At 33.4% G+C, this 11,601-nt stretch overlaps 1 protein-coding gene across 2 annotated transcripts in view; it reads right to left on the bottom strand.

Moving 5' to 3' along the window:
* Window positions 1–928: 928 nt before the first annotated feature.
* Window positions 929–11,601, bottom strand: part of LOC118204497 (uncharacterized) — a 54,332-nt gene continuing 43,659 nt past the window's right edge. For both annotated transcript variants that reach the window (XM_085816130.1, XM_085816131.1), the window contains 6 exons: window positions 9,073–9,219; window positions 6,906–7,105; window positions 6,634–6,779; window positions 6,403–6,528; window positions 2,148–2,273; window positions 929–2,017 (listed from right to left, as the gene is read on the bottom strand). In XM_085816130.1, coding sequence (XP_085672256.1) covers window positions 1,411–2,017; window positions 2,148–2,273; window positions 6,403–6,528; window positions 6,634–6,779; window positions 6,906–7,105; window positions 9,073–9,219 — 1,352 coding nt within the window. In that variant the 3' untranslated portion in view covers window positions 929–1,410. The remainder of the gene's footprint in view (window positions 2,018–2,147; window positions 2,274–6,402; window positions 6,529–6,633; window positions 6,780–6,905; window positions 7,106–9,072; window positions 9,220–11,601) is intronic.

Genomic DNA, 11,601 nt, shown 5'->3' with positions numbered 1-11,601 from the left:
AAATAAAATAAAAACATCTGCTCTGAAGATAATGATAGTGCTGACAGATCAACTTCCAATTCATTGCGCACACAAGTATGTGTGGGCAGGATCAACTCATTTACATTGTATTTGCACATATTTGGGCAAAATTAATCTGAAATAGTTGAAATTGCTTTTCCTTTCATCAAATTTCAAGTTTCCCTCCATTCCAAATTCAAATTTTCTGAATACTTTCTCTTCACTCACCTTTTTTCCCTTAAATCTTTCACATGCTTCTGATCGTGGTTATGCGTACCACAGGTTGGGAACTGCTGGAATAAATAATGGAATGTACTTTTTATGGAGTCCTACTCGAATTTGTTTTCCCGATTCCCTCAACAACAGAACCGCAGAGCTTTCAGAAAATGAGTACTTTAAGAATATTGGCATAAACATCATTTGTCCTTTTGGATAGTTAAAAGATGACCGACATTAATTAAAATCAGAAATGTTCAATTTAGTTACTTTTTAAGCCATTTATACCAAATGAAAACCAATATACTAAACTTAACATGCTGGTCTGACTTACAGTTTTGAAATTTTAATGATTTACAGTTTGTATTTCCTCCAACAAACACCTTCCTTGTAACCCACGAGTTTCTAATTGTTGCAGTTTCTCTGAAAAGTATATGTCAATAGACTATGATTGTTTATGATGTTAGTACTTATTTATAAATTCAGAAATATTGATAACTTTCACTACATACGGAGAAAAGTGAGGATGAAAATGAGGAAAAATTGATGTTTTGTGTTAATTTTCATTTCTGAAAGAGAACCACAGCTAAATTTCCATTTCGTTATTCAGACATTACATCTTCAACAAAATTAATCTTACTTAGCAGCCTGTACTAAAATATAGGTACTTAAAAACAAATGAATGGATTTGTTTTTGTTAATGAAAAGACCATTATTTATACTAAATTTTTATTGTACTAACAGTCAGCCATACAAGACAATGACACAGTTTTAATAATGTGCATGAACCAAAATGATAACAATAAAACTCACACATACATAAAAATAGCAAAACTTAACATATATGTGAATTTCAAAGTACTTTAATCGGTAAAACTGGAAAATGTACTATATGCAATAAAGATGGTTACAAAATAACTAAACCTCATGATATTTATGTCTCACATTAAAACATACAGTTTGATGTGATAGCAAAAATGGATTACTTCAGCAAAAACATAATGCTGATGAATAAGTCTGATATAATGTAGATGAACAAATCTGATATAACAAAATAATTAAGATTAAAACATATTATAATGCAGGCGCATTGTACTATACACATCATCAAATTTACTCACCAAGGAACGAATAAATATTTGTTCCAAAACTCAAGTAAGAGTTCAAAAGCAAGTCCTAATGCTTTACAAGAAATTAGAAACGCCGACTATTTGTATTGAAACGATCGACACAAAAGTGTCCAGCAATTGGGTTCATCATTTCATTTCCACCAGCATTGCCAAACATGCCAATTTGATTTGGGGGATGTCCTACATTAGGTGGACCCATATTCATTCCAGGTTGCACTCGAGAATCCATAGCTCCCCAACGCTCTTGTGGAGGCTGATCCATACGACCCCAGTTTTCAGTCATTTTATTTACAGGAACCCACTGAGAGTTTCCCATTTGTGCATTATTACCAAACTTGTTCTGATCCCTGTCAGGAGGTCCACCTTCCCACGGATGAGGCCTATCAAAATTACGACCTCTTTCGTTGAAATTATTTCTTCCAGGTCGATCGAATCCACGATCACGAGTTTGTTTGCCTTTCCATTCATCTCTTCCTCCTCTTTCGGCTGTATCACGAGCATTTCTATTACCACGATGAAAAGCTGGCCTCTCTTCTACATGCTCATGCCTTCCTTCTCTACGTCCAGAGCTATTAAAAGTAGGGGAAATATCACCACCTTTGGCTCTTCCTTCAAATCTGTCACCTCTTCTGTCAGAAAAGGCACCACGATCTCTTCCAAATTCTCCAAACCTACATAAAAAATAAATTATCTTAGTTAACAAAAATTAAAAAACTTTTATAAATTAAGCACTTATAATATAGCAAAAGATTTAAGAACAGGAAGACATCTAATAACATATTATAAACCATATATACATACCCAGTCGGAGAGTCAAGAGATGGTTCTCTTCTTGGTCCAGCATGGCGCTTTCTATCTTCCCAATAAGGATCAATATCTTTACGAGGACCCTCAAAGCCTCTTTTGGAACCCCTTCTATCTTCAAGACTATAAAAAATATTTAATAAAATTTTTTTAAGAAATGTTCATTTTTATAATCTGACTGCTTAGTCTTGCACTGTAAAGACTTCATTTCAGTTTCAAGTTTATTAAAGCATAATGGCTATTTATCAGAGATGTAGGAACAAGTTAAGTTAGACTTGATTTAGACACACATCATTCAATATATATATTTTAATTTAAAATTACCTACTATAACATTCTGATTCTACTCTATTCTTGAAAAAATTAATTACGGATATGTACTTTCAGACTAACATATCAATATGTAATAAATATGTATATTCATTTCTTTAAAAGCAAATCTGATAGAGGACAGATTGTAATGGCCCGAAGACAAGCACCTTTGATACAACATGATTAGACATTTGGTATAACCTGTAGTAAGTAATCTACCGAGAACTTGTGACATCCATGCCAAGGTTAGCTGCTGCCGTTTTACAGGGCAAAGTTTGCACATTTACCTAGTAGGTGGTCATAATGTCTTGACTCTTCAGTACATTTACTAGCACATACGAATATTTGTGAAATTTAGTCTACCCCCAAAAAGAAACAGTTAAAATTTGCCACAAATTTGATTATGTTAACAGCAATATTTAATTTAAAAAGTACATGGCATCCTTTCACACAGCTTACACGTATAACATTAAAAATTAATATAACGATATTTTGTTACAGAATTCAATTACCATTAAAATTATCTTTTATTTTAAATATAAAAACATGATAAAATTTTATTCATTTACCTGCAAGTACTAGCATTGAGAAAAGTACCACAGCGCTTAAAATTGTTAATGTTTTAAGGAAAAGATTTGAGTGCACTCTATTCGTGCACAATCATGAACTAGCCACTAGACCTTTATGATCTAAGTAAGTTATTGAGAAATCAATAAATTACATAGATCATGCTTCAGAAAAAATCCATGCATGCAAAATCTGGTGATTATGATGGCCAAGGACTCGTCACAACCTTTAAAAGTCAGTCGCACTTAGAAGCAGTGTAACACCAGGGTGCCTGAGCCAAGGACCCTATCCCTTGTCAAACATGTAGGTTGTTTCAAATGCTGTCATGAGTAACTAACATAAGATATATTTTTTTTATAAATTATGATCATATTTTTGAGTAATGGGAAAGATATTCTAGCAGAAATAAAGTGTGCGCCGAGTTCCAACAGACCTGATAATGCCATCTAGTAGAGCTGAGAAAGGGGAAATGAGCTGGCTTTAATCAGAGTCCTAGAGATACGTACAATACAGATAGTGCGAGTCAAATGGTGCACTTAAATCATAGCTACAGTACAGGTAAAGTAAGTCAAATTAAACAATATGAATACTAAATATGGCCATATTCCATTTACGTCATAATTGTAGACCCTTATAACAGGGTTGTTGGATACTTGCGAGGTTAGCATAAAAATTCCAGCAATAAAAATATTTCAGTTCTTCAATGCCTAATTCATCATGAAGTTTTTTTTTTTTTTTTTTTTTTTTTTTTTTTTTTTTTTATTTCGAGCGTACCAGGGCGAGTTGCTGATCAATTTTGTGCCTCCGTAACCTTTTCCTATATGATTTGCAAGAATATGCCCAAACCGAGCAGGCATAACATAGTATGAGACGCAATATAGTTTTATAAATATGCAAATTGTTATCTTATGAGTTGTATAGACTTCCGTCCACACAATCCAGAGATGTAAATTACCTTGGCGCTATTGGATTGTGTGGACGGAACTCCATGGAAGCCCATAAGCAGTGCCAAAGTAATTTACATCACCACTAACGTGAGCTAGCAATGTATCATTCTATAACCCCATTCAGGTGTAAACAGCTGGAGGAACACAAAAGTTCCAAAATAATATTTCGTTGAAAGATGCCATGTGTATAACTAGATGACTAGGTTGAGAAAGTATAATCCTTCTAAGTAATTGTACTTGTGCCAGCCCAAATATTAAATGTTTGAGTCTCAAGAAGCACAATAGTGCTGCTGAGATTTTATGTCAAGAAAACCCAGTACATTTTCAACATTGTAGACAAAATGAGAAACACTTATGCAAGAATAGATCCGATCACTTTGCAAACTGCAATAAATGTGATGGAGCAATGAGAAAAAGATGAGAATCGCGTTACCTAACAAATACAAGAAGCGCTACTGCTCCGATCGGGATTCATCGATGCAAAATAAACAAAGCCACCTGAGACTGAAATGGTTAGTACAGAATCTTTCCCTTTAGGCATACAATCTCATGCTAAATGGATTTTCATGTTTCTACAAGTTAAAAGTGTGGGTGTTAAACATACCCGAAAAGGTAAACATAGCCTCATCAGTTACTAAAATACATTTAGAGAAATCGGGTTTCCTGCAACCAGCTGTAGGTAACAGAGGGTAAAATCCAGTTTAAAAATCTACGCTGCAAATGATTTGCACTTCTTCCTCATTTAAAAGTCTTCCAAATGGTTGGTTGGCTTATATCCAGCAGTTCTTGTGCTTGTAGTAAGATCACAGCTCAAATGCATATATCATGACTTCTCCCACTTACAATTCTGGGCTATCTTTACTTTCACACACCACACCTACATTGAGTGATACATTCTCTTAGTTTCTTAATTCTTAGTTCCTGGTTAACACGCTTGGATTCTATGTGCTCTGACACCTGCCTACTTTGGAATCATTCTCTATATGCTCTCTAAACAGCTGCTCTATTTATGTATCACCTTCAGAGATAAAAATGGGTGTTGGTGAACTATGTGTTCATGTACTGATGTAATAATGGGGAATAACAATTTGCACTAGCAAACCACTAATACCTGTTGATCTCAACAACACACTCTATCACTTCAATCTTCATTCCTTTACAGCACTGCTCCGCAACCGGTGTGCCGCAATCAAATACATGTATTTGACATCTTGCAATTTTTTATTATGTATTTAATACACAATGACATTTTTTTCCCTTAATAATGTCTATTTTAAATGTTTTTATATATTTCACTGGTGTGTGGTTGTGTGTGATTGTAAGTGTGTCAGCATTTGAATTTTTTCGGCACTTCCTTGATAACTCGGAACTCAAAAATATATAACTTTTTTTTAAACATAAATTTAAATGAAATATATTGGTTTCAGACCATTTTAATTAAAAATAATAGCTCTAAAACTTTTTTTTTTAATTTGAAATAAACCAATCAAATTGAAGAATTTTTGTTTTTTAATTTTTTTTAAAAAAGAATATTCTCATATTTCCGAAAAAGCAATTTTAACATTACTTCCATTCCAATTTTAACATTCCATTCCTACGACATATTTATGTGAGCAAAGTTTTTCAACTCTATTATTAATTAAAAATGATAAGCGGCCATGCTTAAAAGATCTTGACCAAGAACTTCGTGTTGCGTTGTCAGATATTGAGCCGAATATAAAACTTTTGTGTTCATTGAAGCAAGCGCAGGTATCACATTGATAATTATTATGATTGCATATAAATAAATATGTTATGGTTTTATAATTGTATATTTCTCAAATTAAAAACAAAAATTTATTGTAAATTTTGTGTATAAATCAATACATATATACATTAGCTTTTGGTGTGCCACGAAATTCCAGAAAGATTTTTTGTGCGTCGCAGGTGAGAAAAGGTTGCGGAGCACTGCTTTACAGAAGTTCCATTATAAAAACTGCTTATTTCAGCTTCCTTTACTTGCTCTTACCAGGTTAAGATAGAGCAGGGTAAAATAGGCATAGTTATTTAATATTTAAAAATCACTATGTGTGTGAAATAGACATGGTTTCAAAAATGCATTTTTGGGAGGGCTCCTATATATAGTATTCAGAATTTAAAAAAAAAGAAAAAAAAAAAAAAAGAGAAGAAGCGGTGAAAAATAATACAGTCCTTATTTTTAAGATATCATTGGCAAAACAATCTTACACATAGAAATCTTTCAAAAAAGACTGGATGAAATACAGTAAGTAATTATAAAATCCAAAAAGTATACAAAAGTGTTTTACCCCAAGGTTTTACCAAAAATACGAAGAAACAACTATCTTCTTATTTGATAAAAATACAATAAAAATAAAGGATTACAGAATCCAACAGAATAAGACAATAAGAAGAAAATTATATCTTACGTCATTTGTGTGCGCTTTCGCAATTCAGCCCTTTCTCTTTCTAAACGTTCTCTCTCCATTCGCTGCTTTTCTCGCTCAAGCCGTAGAACTTCTGCTCGTTCTCGCTCCAGTTTCTCTCTTTCAATCCTATTAAAAAAAGAGAGAGAAAGATATCATGTGAAATAATTTTTGGGCAGCTTTAAATATGTCACACGTCAACAAAAACATCTATTTGGAATTTATTTTGCTTACCTTAATCTCTCTCTCTCTCGCTCGAGACGGATGGATTCTTCACGATTCTTTCTTTCAATCTCTCTCTGCCTTATAATATCAGAAAATCTTCGTCGATCAGAATCATGATCTCTATCTCTAATACGATCTCTATGGTAACGATCCATCTAGAAAGAATATTTTAAAACTTCACAATACAGTTTCATTTACTATCATAGATCACTCAAAACATTATTACAATTAAATTTTGAAAAAAATAATAATGCTGACATTTCTTTGCAGTCAATACTCACAAATCTGCTCATGAAGGGTCTGCGGGATCCAAAGCCACGGCCATACCCACGTCTGAAAAAACCACCACGGAATCCAGGCCTTCCTCTGTCTCTACTTCTGGATCTTCGACCACGTAATCTCTTTCTATCTCTTGACTTCTCACGTGCTCGTAGCTCTTTTTCTTTAGATGGTGTTCGCTTTTTCCCCTCTTTCTTTTCACCTTTGAAAAAGAAAATTTTAATTATTTAAGAAACCTAGTAATTATATGTTGAAAATGCAATTCATCATGACATTCCTAATATTACAGTCATAATAAAATGTATGCTTTTCTTGAATGCAATGTCATGATCGAAGAATTCCCCCATCTAGACCAGAGATGGGCAAACTTTTCCGGTCGTGGATCAAAAATCGAAAACAAAAAGTTTTGCGGGCCAAGATAATTTTTTTCTAAAATTTTAAAAATAAAAATAAGTATTACAATTTAAATTTGTTAATGAGATGAATGAAATTATGATTTCATTTTTTAAAGTTTCTTATATTGAGTTTCGAAGTGAGATGTACTGATTCTAGGCAACGAGGCTAAATACTCATCTACTTCTGAAATAATTCTTTCTAAGTTTCATAGTTGAAGATACTTGTTCCATATATAAGGTGAAGCAAACATAACACTGATTTTCTCGGCATGAGATATTAAATTTGGGAAACTTACTTTTGATAATGATTTATAAAACTAACTTTGGCATATTTAGAAAAAAACTGCTTGAAATGATTGTTAGATTGCAACTCAATTCATTCAAGCTTCAAATCTGATCTCACTGCTTCACAGTTTACATTTAAAGGCATGGTAAAAATATCCAATTCTGTTTGAATGGCACTGAAATCTTGAAATTTTTGTTCTAACTCAATTTAACTTATTTTTAACTATCTTCATATCACCATACATACAGATACTACAAGGTGTGGCTATTAATTTCCAGGACTACTCTAATAAAACAAGAGCAGATGATGTGAAAAACTTAACCTTTTAGTATGTTTTGAAGTAATCCCCATCTGCCATAATACACTTCTGTGCTCGGCTGTTCAAGTTGTGGAAACAACTTTTAAAGTCCCCTTTTCGGAAGGCTCTTGTCAACGTCACATTGCATGACAATGCCTGCCCCCACGTGAAGAGGTTTGTGGCTACGCATGAGGTCGTGGAGCTGCATCATCTGCCTTACTTCTTTTCGTTTCCCAAACTCAAAACTGTGATTAAAGGAACACGATTTGTGGATTTTGAAGACATCAAGAACGTGACATTGACATTTAAAGAGCCTTCCGAAAGAGGACTTTAAAAGTTGTTTCCACAACTTATACAGCTGAGAACAGAAGTGTATTATGCTAGATGGGGGATTACTTCAAAACATATTAAAATGTTACGTTTTCACATCATCTCTTCTGGTGTTATTAGAGCAGTCTTGGAAATTAATTGCCACACCTTGTATATGCTTTAGTATCTGTATGGTGATGATTTTCGTGTAATTCTATGTGTAACTTGTATTTCTTTTGTATAATGTTAACATGAAAATCTAAAGGAGGAAGATTGCGAGAAAATTAATACAGGGGCAAGTCTACTTAATATTGAGTACTCGCTGATTTGGTGAGATATCAGCAAGCTCAACTAATTTTTGTGGCAAAAAATCGCCCAAAGTCACCAAACTTGGCAACTTTTTGGGTTCAGACCCTGTATCACCATAGTAGGCATATTAATTGAATAACAACTGTAATTTAAGTTCTGTGTAGCTGCACCCGTAATTTGGCCCTCATCTGCCTTTGAGGGATTTCGAGAAGCATAAAGTACTAGAAATATCTTAGCGGTCAGGTGAAAATTATACAAGGCCAGAGACAGCATCTGCCCTTTGTCATAATAGCTAGTTCTGAGTGACTTCGGAGTAATGAAAGCTTCACTTTTTAAAAGTGCTTTGCATTGCATGGTCTTTAACATTCTTAGTAGTTTGAGGTGTACCTACTGATTGTACTCTGTGATATTGTGAACACATGTATGATTATTTCTCTGGAAAATTTCCAGAACTCTGAAGTGTTTCTTTTGACAAAACAAATTTTATCAACCTGTGTAATCGAATCTGTGTGCATTCAATCTACTGCAAACTCATATGCATGCAACAAATAGTTAACACCAAAAACATGTACCTTCTTTAGTTTCTTCTGTGCCATCTTTGCTTTTTACATCAACATCTTTGTCATCAGATTTTTCAGCAGACTTTTGCTTTTCACCCTTCTCCTTTTCTTCAGCGGTCTCTGCAGATTCTGCATTTTCAGCTGTTTCTTTTGTCTCACCTATTTGCATAAAATAAAATTTTCATTTTGTGATTTAATTAATCAAAATCTTCATTAATGAATTACCAAAAAAAAAAAACACTTTGAATCAATTTTTGCAATACAAGATGCTATATATGGCTTGATTTAAGTAAAATATTTTCTCCCTGTCAAATACTATAATTTAGCCCCTCTCAAAATTATAATGCAAGAAAAATGGAATGCCTATATTTTGATTTGAATACAATATATCAAAGACCAGTAAAGGTTAGGTGAAAAATGACTTCCTATGGCATACAAAAAGGAATGTAATAACCCTCTGAGTGGCACAGCTTTTTTTAATTTGCTCACAAAGACCTGTATTTAAATATCATTTATTAGCTAAATTTACGGCTTTTCTTAATTTGCTCACGAAAACCTGTATTTAAATAGCATTTACTAGCTAAATTTGTATAATTACTTATTTCAGTCTCCATTTCAATAAACTTGCATCCATTAAAGATGGTATTTACATCATTACAGAAAGTAATAAGGAAGCAAAACATTTTAAACTAATATATACTAAGTGACAAAACATCTCATGACCAGATAAAGATGGTCATGCCACTCAGAGAGCTAAGCTGTTAACCACTGTGACTGCTAATAGCACTTCCCCAATATTACTTTTTATAAACTTTTAGGGTTTTAATATACAGTACAAAGTCCGTAATCCACACTCGTCGGGACTTCGCCGATTCCGGGTTAGGGTTTTTTCCACATTATAAATCATCAATTTAAATCTGGTAAGATGGCATGCAGAAATTATAAAATTAAACATATGAAAACTTAATTTATGAAATAAAGAGCAATTATGATCTAAAGGGTATCAAAATTAAAAAAAAAAAAAAAAAAAGCAGAATATTTATTTGTTTACCTCATTAAACATTTCTTTCCATGTAAGTTGTTTAAGTCACTTTTTTTGTGTGCTAATACTTTCTCTTTAAGTTTATAAACAGACATAATTTCTTGTTCAGTTAGAAAGTTCCACTGTTCAAGTCCTGTAATTGCTGTGTCGAATACCCACCAACTTGTCAATCGAAATTTTTTCATTTTCAATAACGTTCTCTGTTACTTTCTTCACTATCGGAAGCATAAGTTAAGCATCGCATGCATAAGTTTGTGGCTTTGAGGTCCGGATTATAAATAATTCCGGATAATGGACGTCCAGATTAGAGACTTTGTACTGTATTTGCCATCATATCTACTACTTTCTTCCTTTCAAGAAATAGAAAACACAGCACAACACGAATTTATATATCACTCTGAATGCAGTTGAAGATGGTGTTTAATGAACCAAATTCATGCTACCAAAAGCAATAAATCTAAAACTTCATTATTAAAAGGATGACTATCTCCTTTCGTCTTCTGTTCTCATAAATACAAAACAAAATCAAAACTATCAGAAAATATTTTAATGAAATCTTTGTGCATTACAAATAACACAGCATTAATAAAAAAATCCAGCTATCAATGCCAAATTTTTAATATAGAAATTATTAACCCAGGTAGCCTTCTAAACTGAAACTAAATGAAGCCCAATATGCTGGTCAACAAAATTAAAGAATAATGACAGAAATAAAATGCAACAGATACTTCACGAAAAATTATTAATAGAAATTTGCACAACATAAATTACAGTGCTTGGCAGTTGATTATTCATAAAATATTGAAATTAAAACCAAATTTATGAAAATTGGAAAATGGAAAAATTAGGACCTCTTGTGGAATTTTTTTTTTCTCTTTAATACAGTTGTTTGGCCACCTCGGACAGATATGCATACCTCAGACTTACCAAAGTGCTGATTAAGTCCTGGCATGGCACACTTCTAAAAGTGTACTTTTCAGTTCTTGGAGGGTACAAGGAGGAATTTTGCATGCTGAAATTTGGTGTCTTAAGGCATCCCACACATGCTCAATTGGGTTGTCGTGAGTATGGTGGCTAATCCATTCGGATGATACGTTCTATCTACGAGCGGCTACAGAACATTTATGAAATATATGCAGCTTGGTGCAGGCGTTTGTCACGATTCCTCCCCAAACCATTAAATCATGGTTATGGAAACAGGATATTTCACACATAAGGGATGGCAAATTGCATGATCCTTCCTCTCTCGAAATTAAAATGTCTAGTATCACCATTCAGACTATATCCGAACTCATCAGTAAACAATACTTGGGGCGAGTCTTTTCGGCTGAATTGCACGATGATAGCACTGGTTTTAAATGGATGTCCTTGGAAGATGGAGTGAGTGGGACACAAACCATTGGTTTTTCTCATATAGAGTTCAACCTCGTTACGCCTTTGTGCAGCATTAGAACGGCTAATTCTGTGGCAGTCTAAAGCTCTTATAGTCACTTTACGGT

The sequence above is a fragment of the Stegodyphus dumicola genome, chromosome 4 (assembly GCF_044657685.1).
Source record: "Stegodyphus dumicola isolate Sdum_Otavi_A_Nest chromosome 4, ASM4465768v1".
NCBI lineage: Eukaryota > Metazoa > Arthropoda > Arachnida > Araneae > Eresidae > Stegodyphus > Stegodyphus dumicola.
This window is presented reverse-complemented; position numbering and strand designations above follow the sequence as displayed.